The following is a 19,112-nucleotide window of genomic DNA, read 5'->3' on the forward strand; positions in this document are numbered from 1 at the left end:
GATGGCTGTACGCTTTAAACCTCTTTTTCAGAAACAATGAGGAAGTTAAAGTCGTTTTTCTCTCTTGAAACGTTTCTCACAACTTTCTTTATTTTCATCATTTAAAAAAACTTAAACCAAGATTGAATATAATTGATTTTCTTGATGAAATAAAGTTTTCAAGGATAGTATGGTGTTAATCTGACTTTCCACTCTAAACATGGAGAGGAACTTGTTTCTGTACGTCCCTTTCAGATTACTCGGGACCGGTATAGTAGCAATTTTTCTTTTCCCGTCTATGTGAGCCTGTGCGGGTGATTAATGAAGGGATTGATAGTTTGGTTTGGTTTGGTTTTGACTCTTGAAAGGATTCAGGTGTAAGTTTCTGAAATTGGTTTTTCCAGATACCATCTTCATAATTGGAAACGGTGGGAAGGATGGATTGAAAGGAAATCTAAAATATTTTCTATTTGAATCTTGGTATTTTTGAACAGTTTCAATGAAATTGTTTTGTTAATTTCTTTTTAGTTGGCAGTAATATTAATAATCTGTAAAGAACACCCTGTTTAATGTGTTTATATAGATTAGATTGGAATACGAGTATAATCAGTTTACAATCAATTAATCCAAATTCTAGAATATTTATTCAAAGGACAAGGCGCGGCCTCCCCCATCTCCCCCGACCCTTTTACGCCTTGAAGGGAGTGTTCGCGAGAAAATAAAGGGGGGTATAGGCTGATATCGAATTGAATTTTATTTTATATGTTGCATTTATAAAGAGAAAATGGTTAAATTCCCAGAGTTGCATTATTCCACTCAGATCATAATTCGTAAAATCCTTGTAAAACCGAGAGCAGAGACCCCAAGCGACCAAATAATCGTGGATGATAATCGTCACGTATGAAAAATAAAATAAAGAAATATTATTAATTATTAACTATATTTGATAAATAAATTTGAATTCGATATTTTCACTTGATTTTCTCCTTATATACGCAACATATATAAGTAAAATTAGTAGTGATTGATATAGAATTCAATTTAATATCAGCCTTCACCCCTTTTCATTCTTTGCAAACACTCTCTTCAACTTTCAACTCATCCTATGCCAATTTTATTCCTCCTTATATTCCATATTTCCAACATATATGTATTCCTCCTCATATTCCATATTTCCAACCATTGGAAATAAATGCATAATATTATTCAGGAAAAGTGTCGAATTGATAATTATTTGCCGACCAAACTGTAAAACATAGAAACAAAATATTTTACCTTTGCCCCCTTGCACAGGTTTAGCCGTTTCATCCTTTCGGTGAAGGAGGTCGTTTTCTATCGACCGTTGGATAACTTTAGAAATTCCACGGGCAACGCCGGGTACTTTAGCACATAGATGTTTAACCCTGTATACCTCAAATACCGTGTAACCCATGACTCATTTTATTCTGATGAATATGGACAGAAACCTGATGGATTGGATGGATATGTATTCTTCCTCCAATAGATAATCAGGAGTAACGATACTATCCTAACATAAACAGTTGTATTGTATATATATATTATATATGTAGTAGATGCCGTACTCTTAAAACTTTGTCCAGAACTGTATCAGTCCAGGTACAACCTGTTAGCTATAAATGTAAACCAGGACACAAAAACTATAGTGATCAATGTCAAACCAATGGACACGATATTATTATCTCTGAATGTCAATCAAACAAGCTCTTAATCTATCAATGCCAAATCTCAAGGCACTATCTCAGCTCGTATGTTTCAACGAGGACCAAATTAATTCTGTTACCGTAATCAAAGCGGAGTTTCTATATCAACTAATGTATTAAAGGTTTATATGTTACAAGTTAAAGTTAATAGATGTAATTACAATTCCTACGTCGTTGTCTATATCACATGATGAAGACAAACATATTACATATTTACAAAACACTCAAAAATAGACGCAATTAAGATGTACATCAAGATATATATCACATGATTAAGCATGCTACATATTCATTTGAACCACAGTTTGAAGAAAATAATATGTTTTACGTATAAGTTTACAAACATAGATAGTTAACAATTTACAACATAGTTCAGGCTTACAGAATATCATGTTACCCGATATTTAATACATATATATATATTTTTTGTGAATTTTCAAAATTTTACAAAATCAGAAGATTTCGGAGAAAGTTTTTTGTAATTCTGAGGATCCATAAACCTTCACTGAGTCATGTGAGGCCCTACAACAAATTTTGGCCCATCGGTTCAGCGGTTTTGACGTTTATCGGTTAAAAACGAACAGACAAGCAAAGTATAAAAATCTAGATGCCTATACACCTTTAAAATAAAGCCAACATCTTAGCAAATGTTGTTGACATGTTTTTTCTTTTAAATTTTATTTTCTGTACAGATATTGAGTTTTGTTCAAATATATTTGTATAGTAAATATTGATGCGTGTTATGAGTGGACCCACTATGTTCGCTGACAAGAAAAATGTGAAAACGAACGAAGTGTTAAATATATGTATTCAAATATTTTGCAGTTTAAGCAGATTTTTAACTTTAAAGAGACCGTTCCCGGCCATTCCTAGCCCGATATTTCAAAAAAGTAACGAAATGGATTTACTGTTAAATTTCATGTTCTATACATGGTTTGAGTCCTACATTTTCAAATATTAAAACTAAATACCAAAAAAGTAACGAAATGAATTTACTGTTAAATTTCATGTTCTATATATACATGGTTTGAGTCCTACATTTTCAAATATTAAAACTAAATACCAATAAGTTGTTGGTAAAATAATTAATTTTTTCGCTTCATAAAAGGTTATAATAGATTTATTTCATTTTTTTTTATGCTTTAAAGTTGGAAACCTTCTCTTTAAAGTTTGAACATGAGATATTGATATGGATGTAAAAACTGCTCTGGTGAATTACTAACACGTCCAATATCGTAAACTAGGAAAATCTGCAGAACAAGCAGCAAAACTTCCCGGGTTTGTAACTTTTCAAGTTGCGAATTTTCTGTCAGCCAGCCTTGACCGTTTAATGGGCCTTGCAGAATATTTGAACGTTTATAAAAGAGAGGAGATAACAAAAACATTCATGTGCAGAAACGAAACTTATTTTCATCATGTTTTTGCATAAAATATTGAAGAAAACTTGTAAAGTGTGCTATGATAATAGGGTCCATAAAATATGAAGGTGGTCGTCAACTTTTCTGAATTAATGATCCTAAACCAAGTTAAAAAGAAGTGTGAGAATTTAAAACTGAATATGATGAATTTTAAGAAGAAAGACGAGAGGCTGAGCTTCGCGGGGAATTTCCTAAATGTTTAGAAAAATATGTCGTTCAATTGGACAAGCTCTTCTTTATGGGGAATAATTCTGGAGTAAAATATGGAGCAAGCTGGAAGGGGAAGAAGGGGGGAGAGGAGTTAAGGGATAGGGGTGTTGGAGGCGCTGGTAGAGGTGTAGAAGGCGCTGGTAGAGGTGTAGGAGGCGCTGAAAATAAAAATAATAAGATGTCTGAAATTATCCTTCAACACTCTGATGGCTAAGCCCCGTTGATCTTTACTACACAATAGAGGGTTCATAAGAAGTTTTATTTATCTATCACAATCTTTAGCTATCTAACTAACTCTTAATCTTTATATATATCTAGCTCATCACATCTTCTAATATATATCACAATCCAGCAGACTTAAAGATTTCAATGTAAAGATATTCCAATGTAAAGAAATTCGGCATTAAAATTTATAGTTTTTAGTTTGCGGTTTTTCTATTAAAGTTATTATGCGAACTTTGTGAGAGATAAGGAATAAAAATAGTGAAATTCAACACTTTAAAAAAACGAGTAAAATTTCTGATTGTTCCTAAGACAGCGGTTTGAGTCAAATATGCTATTCTTTACATGGAGGGTCACTTGAAATTATATTAACAGTCCCTTTAACTCTGGCCGGCCTTTAAGTATGTAGGTTTTTCAATATTAAGTGAGGTTTCGTGATTTTCAGTATTAAAAGAAAACATCAACATATAAAAATAAAAGAGAATAAAGAGGATAAAGAGAATAAAGAGAATAAAGAGGATAAAGAAAATGGAGAGAATGAAGAGGATGAGGAGAATAAAGAGAATGAAGAGAATGAGGAGGAAGAAGTGGATGAAGAAAATGAAGAGGATGAAGAGAATAAAGAGAATAAAGAGAATGAAGAGGATGAGGAGGATGAAGAGGATGAAGAGGATGAAGAAGATGAAGAGAATGAAGGGTATAAAGAGGATGAAGAGGATAAAGAAAAGGAAGAGAAAGAAGGGGATGAAGAGGATGAAGAGGATTAAGAGGAAGAAGAGGATGAAGAGTATGAAGATGATGAAGAGGATGAAGAGGATGAAGAGAATGAAAAGAATGAAGAGAGTGAAGAGGATGAGGAGGATGAGGAAAATGAGGAGGTTTCTGAATGATGAAGAGGATGAAGAGGATGAAGAGAATGAAAAGAATGAAGAGAGTGAAGAGGATGAGGAGGATGAGGAAAATGAGGAGGATGAGGAGGAGGATGAGTAGGATGAGGAGGATGAGGAGGATGAGGAGGATGAGGAGGATGAGGAGGATGAGGAGGATGAGGAGGATGAGGAGGATGAAGAGAATTGAAAGAGGAAATGTGATTGCTGGACCGGAGACAGGGTTAATGTTTAGAAATTAGAATACTTTGAACATTTATTATTGAACTAGACAGAATAGATGTTGAAAGTTTTCAAATAAAACTTCTCTCCGCTAGATATTGTTTAGTTTTAATTCTTGCTTTTTTTGGAAATCATTAGAGAGAAAATTATTTAATTTCTGCATTAATGGATGCTGTGATTAATTCTTAAAAAGAAGCAAAGACATAAATTGAAACTTTCGTTGTTTCTTCGACTTTACCTCTTACTCATGCGAACAAATAAAACATTAAAAGAATATGTTTTAACAAGTTTCAATATTGTTATGGTAATTTTAATTTTGAAATATATAATCCTCTTTCTGATCAAATATGAAAGTAGAAAATTGAATTTAATACTTTGATGGTTTTGATTTTTAATTGGGTGAATTTAAAAAACTGTAAAAATGCAATTTCAAGGTACTTAAAAAATCAGTTTTCTAATGTTTTTGTCTGTTAGTCCTGTTTATCTGTTTGTTTGTTTGAATTGCTTTGATTTGTGTGTTTACAGCATTACATATTATATACAGACAAAGCTTTCAGTAGATTAGAATTATGCAGAGATTTACAGATTTAGAGAACACACAGGGTGTACTACAGTACAGGGTGTAATACAGGGTGTAATACAGTGTGTACTACAGATTGTAATACAGTGTGTTCTACAGGGTGTACTACAGGGTGTACTACAGGGTGTACTACAGTACAGGGTGTAATACAGGGTGTAATACAGTGTGTACTACAGATTGTAATACAGTGTGTTCTACAAGATGTAGTACGGGGTGTACTACAGGGTGTAATACAGTGTGTACTACAAGGTGTACTACAGGGTGTACTACAGGGTGTACTACAAGGTGTACTACAGGGTGTACTACAGGGTGTACTACAGGGTGTACTACAGGGTGTACTACAGGGTGTACTACAGGGTGTACTACAGGGTGTACTACAGGGTGTACTACAGGGTGTACTACANCCCCCCTTATCAAAATCTACAAACTTAATTAAATTCACCAACATTTTGAAAAAATAACAAATATAGAAAATAGGCAGAAATTACACACATTTATGAAAATGCTAATTTCTTTCACAAACTTTATGCAAATTACCTCTGTTTACTAATGAGTAAAGTAATTAGTATGGCTAATTAAATCATTTTTGATAATATGGCTGTAGAAATACTCCTAATTAATATATAATGAAAAAAAAAGTTTTTTTATAAAAATATCAAAATTGTAGTGTTTAATCTTTTAAGAGAAATAAAACATAAAATCTAAATAAGAATGAAAATTTAAAATTGTAATCTGAAGTTTCATAAATGTTACAGTTATACACAGGGTGTTCCAATAAACATGGGAATTTGATCGTTGTACTGCCCAATTTAAATTGTAAAAAAAAGTTTATGTCTGCTAGAGTATATTTTTATGGAAATGGTAAAAGCCAATTTGGGTATTTTGCAAAACGTTGTATTATGTTCAGCAACATTTCTGCAAGATAAACAGTGAAGAGGAACAAGTGTACTGTGTTTGTTTATGTACAACAGTATGCAATCAAAACATAAACAAGCAAATTCTTAACTCTAGCAAATGAAACATGTCTGGATCACAGCTTTCCTATAATATAGTACTAGTAGGCATCATCATGCTAAATCATAGTACTAGCAGACATCATGATGCTAAATCAAAAAAAAATTTATAAAGACAATCATAAAACCGCCACTGAATTTTCATGTTATGTTTGGACACCCTGTATTAGATTATATTTAATTACTGAAATGTCAAGAATTAAGATTCTCTTTAACTGCCAAGTGCCACTGCGTCTGTCACCGTTAATTAATTAAATTCTACCAAATCCTTTGGTTTTCAGAATCCGAGTTCTTTAATACATTAAACAAAAGAATTAAATATTAATCTATTTAAGGAATGTCCACGAAAACTAAAACGGGGTATTGCTAGGCTCTATACAGAATCCAATTCGATATATATCAGTACTAATACCCAGATTTAAGCTTATATATCATTCAATTAATCATTACGAACCAAGATGTACACACTAAATATGCAAAAATCAAGAAGTATTTGCAAGCTTTTCCTAAGCTTGAAACAAGAGCGTTGCAATTTTAAAATTTTAAAAAGTCTATGTCTAGGGTTAAATAAATATATGATATGGTGAGGTAAAAGGTAAAACTAAAGTCAAAGCAGAAAAGACGGTGCGAGACTTTAAAGTCGAATTTTATGAATAACTTCCAGAGTCCAAAACTAAATACCTAAAAGTTACGACTTAAATGCATAGATAAAGATAGATTGAAGACGACATTTTTCATCTTGAAAGATATAAATGTAGAGAGATGTTTTAAAGATATTCCTATTATATAGATTAACTAGGTCGGTTATGAACATTGGCTGTTCTTATGTCATTGAGTACTTATGGTGTACATGAGTTCTGTAAAGAGAAATTTAAGTTGGTTTAGTCCTCCTCATGTCCTTCTTCAGTTCTCGTCAATATGATATATTGCTTAGTGAAATATTGTTGTTCAAATAGTTCCATTCCCGGAGTTATTTTACACTCTATTATGAAATCCATTAAAACACCCAACCACCCCGCTTATCATTGAAGTACACTTTGACCCCTAGAAGTATTAGTTCGCGGACTGTACAATTCTTGGTGATTTTGCGTACATAAGCTACACTGGACCAGAGTGACCGCCAGGTTCAAAGTTGTTGCACTCAAGCCAAACATTATTTTTTTTACTTACATATATATAGGATGTTCAAAAAAAATGTTTTTAAAATCTGCACTGCGTGTTAAGTATCTTAATTTCATGATTTAAAATTGATTTAAAGTTGATTAAAATTGTTAGTTTTTGTTGTAGAATTTAGAAAAAATCCGCGAAAATATGGCAGAAAATCCACCAAAATTCAAAATTACTAAACAGTACAGTTTAAACAATTATCATCACACATACATAAATGGAGTTTGAACGAAGTTCTATTTGTGCTTGCTGTTGGGAGAGGCTTGGTTCTAGGTCTAAAGCTTTATATTCTGTTAATGAAGCAATAGAAGAGCAAATTAAAACCTTCATTTTCCCTGGATATTCTTCTACTATCAAGCATTATCCAGACGTAGTTTGCTCTGGATGTAGGAGAAACCTGTACAGGTTGAAAGCAGGAGGTTTTCCCTCTGGAGCCTGGGGAGAGAAGATTTCTAAGGTGATTATTAGAACCATGTTTAAATATCTCTACTATATAAAGATTTATCAAGCCTATTTTATCTAAACATAAATTCAACTTTGGTCAGAGAAGTTCCAATTCCAATAATGAATAGAAAACAAATAATCTAGGTTGAATGGAAGACAATAACAAGAGGATCTACTATGGTTCCAGATACTCCATCACCATCCAAACCAGGAGATCAAACTGAAAATGGTCGTTTGTGCAAAGCATGCTACACTTTGTTGGAGCCAGGAAAAAATCACAATTGTGTATCATCTACTGCTGTGAGCAATTTAGTTTTGATGGCTTTTGCTCTTGGATCTCTACAAGCTGAGCAAATATCATCTAAAATTATTAAGAAAAAAATGGAAGAAGAAAACCTTTTAGATGGATCTACCTTTTTGTTATCTACAGGTGGAACTCCACTTCAAATCAGAGTGGGAACTCCAGATAAGAAATCAGACAGAAGAACTGTTAAGCAAATATCATTACAAGTTATACAAGAACTTCAAGTTTTATTGGAGTTGTCTGTGAATAAGACAAAGGTTCTTGTTTCATCCCTGAGAAGAGGACTCGGCAGTACTTCATCCATTGAGAAGAATATTTTTGGAAAACTAAATGATCTACAAGAATCAATTTCACATTTCTATCATGTAGAAAAGGTTGGTTAATAACATCTTTGTCACCATTGCAATATTGATGCAGCTCATTTTTTTTTTCTTTTCAGTACAGAGCAAAAATTTTAACATTTAATTTGAGAGTAAATTCAATTCGTCAATTCTTCAATGATATCTTTTTATAACAGTGTGAACAAACATTGCATTTCAATTTTCTTTAATACCAAATTACAAACTAAATACTTGAATATAAAAGCAAGTAAATTCTACATGTTAACTTTTGTGTTCATTTATCAGATTAGTTTTGTAATTACTAAAACCACCAATTCATAGCAAGCTTTTTAAAAAAAAATAATTTCCTGGATGTTAAAACTAATTATTTTGCTATTATTATTATCATTTTTGAAAATTGAATTGTCCTAGGTTGAGTTTCTTACCAGTAATGATGCTGTTCTAACAAAGGATTTAGTTTATGTGCAAGATACATCATCCTTCATTCTAGAACTCATTAAGCAACGTGGTTTAGAACCTTTATCTGCCTTTGTGCGCCTATCATTGGATGGTGGCGGTGGATTTATGAAAGTAATAGTTAATGTATTTTCCCCTGATGAAGATTTGGATGATGGACTGTATATCAATAGTGGTGTTCAGAGAAGTCAAATTCTATCTATTGTAGAAGATGTTCCTGAATCAAACCAAAATCTAAGACTAATATTAGAAAAGTTGAACTTGCAGGATCTCAAGTATTATGTTGCTTTTGATTTAAAATGTGGAAACGCACTTTTTGGATTGTCAGCACATTCTGGCAAAAGAGCATGTCTCTGGTGTGAGGGATTGTCCACAGAGGAAAGTGGAACCCTGAGAACCTTAGGAAGTTTTGATCTTTGGCATCAGAAGTATCTTGAGAACAATTCAAAGAAAGCATCTATGCAATACTACATGAACTGTATAAATCCACGAATTTTATATCTTAATGATGACTCAAACACATTGATGGAACATTTAGTTCCTCCACCAGAACTTCATATTTTAATCGGAGTAGTTTCTCTTCTTGGAACATTAATCTTGGACATTTGAAGTGGGTTTGATGATTGGTTAAAGTCTAAGTGTATATTACAAAGAGGATACCAGGGGAGAGGATGGGACGGCAATAACTCCAACAGGATATTGAAAAATTTGGACTCCTTAGAAATGGAATTACTAAAGACTGAACCTCATCTTGTCCCCTTCGTTCAATGTTTGAAAGACTTTCGAGATGTTAAAGATGCTTGTTTTTCAAAAAAACTTGAATTTGGATACAAATTCTGTTTTGCTAGATTTAAAAACTCCTTTAAGTCCTGTCAAGAACTAGCTACTTTGCTTGGATTTAATTTAAATATAACTTGGAAAGTGCATATACTACTCTGCCATGTTGAACCATTTGTCGAATTCCATTCGTGTGGTTTGTCAAATTTTGCAGAACAAACTGGAGAAGCAATACATGCAAAATTCAAACCTACATGGGCAAGGTTTAAGAGACTTGAGGAACATACTGAACATGCAGACAGACTTCTTAAAGCAGTCATGGACTTTGGTGGTCGAAGAATAAGCTGATTTATATACTTATATAAAGTGTTTTTCATGTATACAGTAATAAAAACTGTAATAAAGGCTAGCTATTTTACAAATGTCAAAATTTTGATTTAACACCTAGTGCAGATTTTAAAAACATTTTTTTTGAACATCCTATATATATGTAAGTAAAAAAAAAAATGTTTGCTTTGAGTGCAACAACTTTGAACCTGGCGGTCATTTTGTTTATTTATCTATCTATGCTTAAACGTAAAGCATCAGCTTAAATGCCGCAATTCTGGCTTAATTTAAACATGTATTTTTAGCTACAGCTCGATTTCGGCGAGTTAAATTTTAAACCCGAAAATGCCCGCATTCAATTTTGCGATATTCCAATGCATGAAAATGGTTAAATCTAACGATTTAAATATGTAAATGTTTTCCCGTCAGCTGGAATAAATAAATACATCGTACTTATCTAATACGAAATATATCTGTTGTTTTTCGCGCTGCAGTTTTTTGAAGAAATTGAATTTTGAACGGTAAATATTTAAGTATCAACTTATTATTTTTCAGAACTTTTAAGCTATAACTTAAATTTCCCGCATAATTTAGTTTTAGACTCAGAGTTGTCTAGATTTCAGTGCAATATTAAACGGAATCTCGGGATCAAGTATTAATCTTAATCTTAAGCACACATTGTTTTAAATCCTCTTTTAAATCCCGCTGTGTTCATACCCAGCGCAGGCAAAACTTCAACTAAAGGATCACGCATTGATCCTAAAATTAAAAAAATACCCACGCTGGATATCGAGATCAAGTGTTCAAGATTAGCGATACTCCTTACAAAATTTGGCTTTCAAATATATGATATCAAAAATTGTAAACTTGAACTAAAATGTTTCCTAACCTAAAGAAAATAGTTTTGATGAAAGCTACATTATTTGTCGTAGTAATAAAACAAGTTGTGTTAATTCTCCTATTAGCCCATGAGGGTGGGATGAACAGGGCCGAATGAACGGAAACTCTTTAATTTAGTTTGTGTTAATAGATATTACTGCAGGAGAGACATGTTTTGATAATGATTTGACTTGAAGGTGTTCCGTTTAAAATGTCGTCTTAAATATGAAATCTTTCATGTTTAAAACTTAAAATTAAGCACAAAAAAAACTTGATTAAAATATAAAGTCAAATTAATAAATATTTGGAACATTTGGTACAATTTTAGAAAATTAGTGTTAAAGTGTTTTGCCCAAATGACCATTTCTTTGTTTACAAAATAGTTTACTGTACAGTTTTGGTAGGAATACAAAAAACGTATTTACTAAATCTAGTAAATTGCGAAAAATGTTTAGACTATACGTATAACTGATTTTAACCAATTCTTCTGAACTGTCTACCAAGAGAGTTGCAGTTCAACTTTGTCTACGTGTAGTTCAACCACTTCTCAGTATTCATTAAATTTAGTCCCTGAGCTATTTTTATAAACAAAGAAATGTTTCCGGGGTATCTTCCTTAGGGTCGCTCTTTGTAATATTGGATTTTTTTATTCAAAAATTCTATAAAAACTATTCATCGCTTAGAATCGTCGGTCAAATACTCAAATCCAAATTGATGAGCTGTGCTTTATTCAATTATTTATTAAAATTATCTTTAAAAAAAATTAAAAGTTTTAAAGTAAAAACTGTGAAGTGATTGCCGTTAGTTGTTCTTTCTTTTAATTATGAAATTATTATGAAAGTATTCTCATATTTGCAGCTGTTATAACTGATATGATTTAGACATAAATCATATTTACAAAATATCTAGTGAAATTTCGCATGTTAAAGAAATAAAAAAGACGACAATCATTTTTCTGATTTCCGATTACTACATGGTGTCCTACATCATATTAGTTTGTCAATGGGTCTAAATTACGATTTTTGGGACTAATCAGAAAATTTAAGAAGAAAGAATAATTTTGAAAAAATGAATAAGGCTAATACTAGATTTTTCGAGTATTATGGGTTTATTTTTGCGTTAAAACTTGGAGATAATCTAATATGATATGGGACGCTATATATATTTACTCTATAGGATTTCCGAATTCTATTTTTATTTTTATCTTTAAATACTTTGTGTAAAGGCTTCGAGTTTTATTTCATTTAGATATAAAGACACATTTTAACAATATTATTTATTAAAAAAGAGAACATATTTTTGAACACAATGTTTTCTTGGTTGATAAATGTTCATCGCTACCCAGTGCTATTGCTATAGCTTCAGTGAACGCTTCTCTTATTCCTGTTCTAGAACACGACAAAATGAATATATTTTAACAATGAATGAATTTGTAAGATAATCTGTTGAAATCAACTCCAATAAAAGGCTTCAATAAAAGTTTCATGTAATTCAGGTTTGAACTTGAAGCCGAAACTTGAATAGCACCAATCTACTATACAGCGAAAGACTTTTTCATTTAATTTTTAATAAAGACTTAAAGGAATAAACAAAAGATTTTTTAATTGCATATTTTTATGCTCGCCTTCGTGTCAGGAAAATTGTGATTAGCCTCCAGCCCTCCACGACGTACAAATTTCAGATACAGTGGTTGGTGATTATATCAATACAATGAAGACGAATTTTTCTTATTAATGCTTTAACCTCTAACAAGCTATTTTTCAAATTACAAGTTTACAAGTAAACAAGGATAAGCTGTTAATTTAATTGACAACTTCTATTTGCTTACATGTCTCTTATATAGAAAGTCGTCTTCATTGTATTGATATATATACGACGACAAATGTGGAATAAACTTTGTCACTAAATTGTATTGTATAAATTTGAGAGGATATTATATTGGGAGAATCTTTAATTGAATATTAATTTAGAATCTTTCGGACAAGGTATTGATAATATTTAGATTTACTCTCTATACGTGCACATACCTTGTTAGAGCAGAGCATTCACAATATGCAGCACCAAGCTCCTAAACAAAACATTAATAAGAACCATAACAGATACATTTTGTATTTTTCACTGTAAAAAATTTAAATAAAGAGTAAAATGTCCCACACTACCCATTATATTTCAAATTAAGAAAGACAATGTTCCTGCTCTATCGAAAAACGTGTTTAATTCTGACAATCAAGCACGTGACTCTTCATCAGTAATCCTTTAATTTAAATAATCAGTGCTGATCTAAAACAAAACGATATCTCATTCTTTCTTGATCTTCCAAAAGTTTAAGAGAATTTTTGTGAATCTGAAATGCCACTCAATAAATGGTTGGTCACTTATAATTACGTGTACCCTGTACAGTCTTTTAAACAAATTTTTAATCCTACTTACCGTTGCTAGATTTTTCCCTAATGTATTGCTAATAGGTTTTTCCTTTCGTTTCGCCAGTTTTAAAAGAGTTGCTTCATCGTTCCGTAGATCTACTTGAGTTCCTAAATACAGCTTTAAATAACATTATGAAACAAAGGGTGTAGATCAAGAGAAAAAAAAGAGCCTTAAAGCTGTTTAAAGTGTCGAGAGACTGTGAATTCAATATGATTCTTTCTTTTTTCACTTCAAAAGGGATATACATTATACAACAATGCCAAGGACGTATTGGGGAATTTGTCCAGGGGGGGGGGCTTACCATTTTTTTTTTCTTTACAAGGGGGGTGGCTCAGCACCCGTTAGAGCCTGGAGTTGTATTTTTTATGTTTAATTACAATAAACATTATCTGATTTAATAACAGAAAAAAATGAATAATAAAACCTATTTTTACTGTTTAATGCTTATAATTAGCTTGAGAACAGAAGTTAAAGAAAGGAATTGAGTCTTTGTCACAAACTCTGAATTTATAATCCCTATATCTTTAGAACCCAATGTCGTAAATCTTTGATATTTCAAACTTATATTATTTGATCTAACAGAATTCATAGTTTGAAATATCTAAGGTCTACGACATTGGAATCCAAAGATATAGGGTTTAGAAAAGCAGAGTTTGTGGCAAAGACTCAATTCCTTAGTCTTTGTTAAAGAAAAAAAAGTATTAAATCACGCTATATCAAACAATATTGCATAGATATGAATTTCCGTATAAAGGAATTGAGTCTTTGGAACAAAATCAAATATTTAAACCACAATATCTTTAGAACTCGATGTTGTAAACCTTTGATATTTCAAACTCAGATTACTTGATCTAACAGAATTCATAGTTTGAAATATCAATTTCTCGAGACAGGAACATCAGATAGAAGTCTTATATGTATCGTTCAACTCCTGAGATTCTCAGGTTTCAGCCTATACCTCCTTTCATTTTTCCTTTACAGTCCCTTTAAATATTTGAAATATATGTGAAATATAAAGAATATATGAAATCTTTAAGATATATGAAATATTTGAAATATTTGAAATATATGAAATGTATGAAATGTATGAAATACATGAAATATATCCGACTATCCAACTAGCTGTATTTAATTCTGACCAGTTCCTTGCTGTCAGGGCCCGGTGTGACAATGTGAAAAGAAGAGTCACTTAAATTTAAGTCTAAAATTCTTTTAGGTTTGTCAGCGTAGTTTTCGGTGACATTCCAAACGACATGACCTTGGGAATTGTAAGTTTGGCAGTCTTTAATTTACATTTACGTTGAAAATTCCTTTAAAATATTGTTTAATACCAACTATAAGGATAGGTGTGGTGGAAGAGTACTTCTTGATTTCAGGAAACCATCTTGTACTGAAATATTAGAAATATTTTTCTAAATCTAATGAAATATTAGAAATATTTTTCTAAATCTAATGAAATATTAGAAATATTTTTCTAAATCTAATGAAATATTAAAAATATTTTTCTAAATCTAATGAAATATTAGATATATTTTTCTAAATCTAATAAAATATTAGAAATATTTTTCTAAATCTAATGAAATATTAATAAAATTTTTTAAATCTACTGAAATATTGAAAATATTTTTCTAAATCTTCTTAAATATAAGAAATATACAAAAGAATCAATGCTCTTTTTCAAATTTGGTTAAAAAATTTATTTTTAAAAATGATTTGTAAATAAAAATAATAAATATTTTTAAATTTACTGAAATATTAGAAATTTGTTTTCTAAATATACTGAAATATTAGAAATATTTTTTCTAAATCTAATGAAATATTAGAAATATTTTTTCTAAATCTATATATGTATGTCTCAAAATAATTGTATATTGTATGCATAAAAGAGTAAAATTACATAATTATATTTAAATTAACAAGAAATTACCTGATATTGTAGTAGGAGGCTGGATTAGCAATACTGTAACAAACTAAAAAAAAAATGTTAAAGCTTGGATAGACTAAGGGGTATAGGTAATAATAGATAAAAAGTTGTAATACTTTATTAGAACAAATTATAGAGTAAATAGAGCATCTGAATATGTCGCGTATGGGCCTGGGTAGAGAAAAAAAAATATCAAGTGTATAACATATATAGAGTATTTATTACTATAGAGTTATAGTTGTATTGAAAGCTTTTAATACCTATAAAGATGTCTGTGCCTGGGAACACCATTGGTCGAAACCTGTCAAAATCCTCCTGCCCTAGAAACATATAAATAAAATTTAAAATTTTTTTTATTTTTTATTTATCATTCTTCTATCTGGAATAAGACAAATCATATGGTCAGTTTCCTTATCGTCTGTTTTTCTTTAAAAACCATGTATCAGTACATTTTATAGAAAAGCCCTTGGTGGTGTAGGGTTTCAGATTTCAGAATAATAATCAATATACTTTACTCAGTCTGTCTGTATGAGTATCCAATAAACATTAAACGGCTGAACCAATCGGGTCCAATTTTTGTGGCAACTCAACTTTGGCCGGAAAAAATTGTCGATATTTATCATTTATGAAAATGCGCCAATATAAACAATAAAATCCACGAACATTTTTGCTTAATGCAGAGCACAATAAAAACTAGGGACTAAAAGAGCAACATTTTAACTTTAAACCTAAAATTGTAAATAGAAAAAAGGGTGCAATACGCTCTGAACGCAAAGTACATATAATTAATTAATCAATTTAGTAATCAATGTAAATAGTTTACCCGCTGTATCAAATAGAGCTATTGTGTATGTATCCTCTCCTACTGTAACTTTTACTTGGTAATTATCAAACACTGAAATAAAATAACAAAATAGATTCATATAGGGTCTCCGATTTGGCTGAAATTTTGCACCACTTTCCTCACTGTAAAATATTGTACCTGTTGGATCGTATGTATCTGGAAACTGATCCTAAACCAACAATTTCATGTTTACACAAATAAATATAAAACCTTATTCAAGTTTCAGTTTTCATCTCAATTCTTTTCCTTCATTACCACCATGCACCCAGGATAAAACCCCGCTATATAAATTTTCATTTTTCTGTCTATAAGCTATTTTTCTATTAAACCTATCAAACTGGAAGAAATTAATGCAATCCAGATGATTGATTGATTATGACAATTGTTAATTTATGTTAAAGGGACAATACACGTAGTTTCAAGTAATCCTATATACATTCAAAGAGGGGCATACCCAATTAACAAAAGCATTCTTAAAACCGTTATGTATATGATAAATAATGTGGAAGATATCTTCATATTTATATTTTGCAACATATTGACATATGACTTATGAATTTCTTCTCTCCTCTGCTGGAAAAATCCGCAGAGAAACCTCAATCGAAAATAATTTTGATAATTGACATATAATCGATCAAACAAAGGTTTAAACGGTATCGTCGTGAATCTGACATGCTATTATACAAACGAATGGTCATTTAAAAATATGTCTTCACTCTTTAACAGTCCCTTTAACAATCCCTTTAACAGTCTCTTTAACAGTCCCTGTAACAGTCCCTTTAACATTCCCTTTAACAGTCCCTTTAACATTCCCTTTAACAGTCCCTTTAAGCTGCAAATATTGAGTTGAGAATTGTAAAACAAACAAAAATCTAAATTCCAAATTATTTTTATTTTTAAACATAAAATATTCCTTGGCATAAACCATGAGTAAACAAGTTTTACCCACAGCTCCATCACCCAGCACGACACACTTAGAAATAGGATTAAGTATTGTATTTTTAATATCGTTTATTTCACAAAATACAACAGATCTGAGTTCGTTTATATTTTTTTAAAAATATATATGTGTTTATTTTCTTGTGATTTTTTAACATTTTTTATTTTCAATTTTGTTGGTTATTTTTTTCGTTAGAACTGACCGAAATATATTTTTTGAAAATGTTTAACTGACATCTAGTAAATTTACTCTATGAGGTTTGGTATATCATCTACACCAAAACATTAAACGTACAATGTGACAAAAGTTTTTATATCTTTTTTCCATGGGGCTTACAAAATTTTATTTTCAGATCTGTTACTGTTGATTAAATAACTTCAAATCCAAAAGTACCAATGCAAAAAATCCCTCAGTTATGATTGGTTTAATTCTTAAAAAATATTTTGCTCTTACATGAACTAAGAAAGATTTTAAAAATGTTCCAATAAAACAAGTTTTGAAATTTTTTTATTCTCCCAAATCTAAAAAATCGGAAAAATTTTATATTTCATTGTTTAATAATTTACAAAGGATAAATGCGGGCAGATACAGGGATGAGACTATAATTTAATGTTTCTTTATTGGTAACCCTGTAAAAAAAAAAAAAATTTTAAAATAAGAAAATAAAAAGGGGCAGGAAGCGCCCAAGTTTGGCATAGCTTACTTTGATCACTTTGTCCTGACTTGCCTAAATAAGATTTAATTGAATTATTTAAAGTTTTTTTTTTAATTTTTAATTTGCAAAGTTTATATAGCTACCTTTTGTAAACTGGATTCCATTACATCAACTAGAAATATGCTTACTTCTTCACTCAATTGATTTTGTAAAATATACTTAAGTTCAGTCTAAATGCTGAAAAAAAAATATGATTAAAGAATTGATATTAATCATCAAAATTTTCCTTTTTTAACCCAATTGACTGTGACATCATTTGTTCACGTTACAGTGATGCTAACAGCGTTGTAAAATCGGGGTTTGCTTACAATTGGCTGAAACTCAAATTTTAATTTTTATTTTAAAGCGTTCGGAACTTATAGATAGCAAGCAACGATCCAAATAGTGTTTTGTACAAGATAAAGTTCCTTTAAATATCCTGCAGATGCTGGAATTATTATCGCTATCTCATACAAAAGTTCAGCCAAACGGGTTCTTTATACAAGTTTATGATCACATTTATTTATTTATTTATGTGAAATGTTTAAATTTTTATTTGAAGTTAGTATTGTTGCTCTAGTTCCAGGATCAATGAGATAGCAATAATTTGAACTTGTGACATGATATTGTTGTTGTTGGTGCAATGAACTCATCTATTTCTTAACAACGAGTTTTAGGAAATAATTTGGTGCCGATTCACAATAGTGCCATTTAAACCTTTGTCGGAAGCAAAAACTATAAGGTATCCTTTTTCTATCTAAAAATTGATAATATCCTTTTGCGGTTTCTCTATAAAAGTGGTTTGTGGCTTTATTCAGATTCCTTATGGTTCCTCAAACTTAGGTGAAAGGGTACCTGGCACTGTTAATTAGAGAGTACTCCATAAATGGAGAAGAAATAACAAAGCCCCTGCAGTCTTTAAGAATGAAATGAATAGGTTTGAAAATACTTGATTTTAGTGGATCCGTGTCCAAATCTAATACAACTGCTTTATATTCCATGCTTATCAGTTATCAAGCCAGGAAGTACCAAGCTTATTATGACACAATCAATAATAATGAACATTGCACATTTCAGCATTTGTACTCCTAATTACTTATCAAGCACTTAATAAATTAACTTAAAATTTGTATTCGTTTAATTAATTTCTCAAATATACAGGATTAAAATAAACCTTAAAGAATTTTTTGTTGCTGAAATGTATTTTTATGAACTTATAAATCCTAAATTCTTTATTAGATCAGATTAAATAGCGGAACAAATACTTGTTGTACACTATAATTATTTCGAATCCCGATATCTTTGCTTGCTGATGACAACCTTTGATATTTCAAACTTA

The 19,112-nt window shown here is 30.8% G+C and overlaps 2 protein-coding genes across 3 annotated transcripts; one reads left to right on the top strand and one right to left on the bottom strand.

Annotated features, from left to right (window-relative positions):
- The first annotated feature begins 7,612 nt into the window (after nt 1-7,612).
- Nucleotides 7,613-10,230, top strand: LOC111696840 (uncharacterized). The gene is made up of 3 exons (XM_023466588.1): nt 7,613-7,876; nt 8,008-8,541; nt 8,920-10,230. Exons 1-3 carry the CDS (start codon nt 7,637-7,639, stop codon nt 9,571-9,573), a joined length of 1,428 nt encoding a protein of 475 aa, XP_023322356.1. The 5' UTR covers nt 7,613-7,636; the 3' UTR covers nt 9,574-10,230.
- A 1,978-nt stretch (nt 10,231-12,208) lies between these two features.
- LOC111696835 (cell division control protein 42 homolog) lies at nt 12,209-18,831 on the bottom strand. Of its 2 annotated transcripts, XM_023466584.1 has the most exons (12): nt 18,629-18,826; nt 17,878-17,971; nt 17,783-17,806; nt 17,053-17,112; nt 16,278-16,308; nt 16,119-16,190; nt 15,556-15,615; nt 15,299-15,341; nt 14,703-14,761; nt 13,378-13,478; nt 12,975-13,015; nt 12,209-12,335 (listed from the first exon to the last, which is right to left on the bottom strand). In XM_023466584.1, the coding sequence occupies exons 2-12, from the start codon at nt 17,896-17,898 to the stop codon at nt 12,227-12,229; spliced, it is 621 nt and encodes a 206-aa protein (XP_023322352.1). In that variant the 5' UTR covers nt 17,899-17,971; nt 18,629-18,826; the 3' UTR covers nt 12,209-12,226. The 2 variants fall into 2 exon arrangements, with proteins under 2 accessions (XP_023322352.1, XP_023322353.1); XM_023466585.1 differs by lacking the exon at nt 17,783-17,806 and having other exon boundaries at nt 18,629-18,831.
- Nucleotides 18,832-19,112: the final 281 nt, after the last annotated feature.

Source organism: Eurytemora carolleeae, unplaced genomic scaffold (genome assembly GCF_000591075.1).
Source record: "Eurytemora carolleeae unplaced genomic scaffold, Eaff_2.0 scaffold263, whole genome shotgun sequence".
NCBI classification, from domain to species: domain Eukaryota; kingdom Metazoa; phylum Arthropoda; class Copepoda; order Calanoida; family Temoridae; genus Eurytemora; species Eurytemora carolleeae.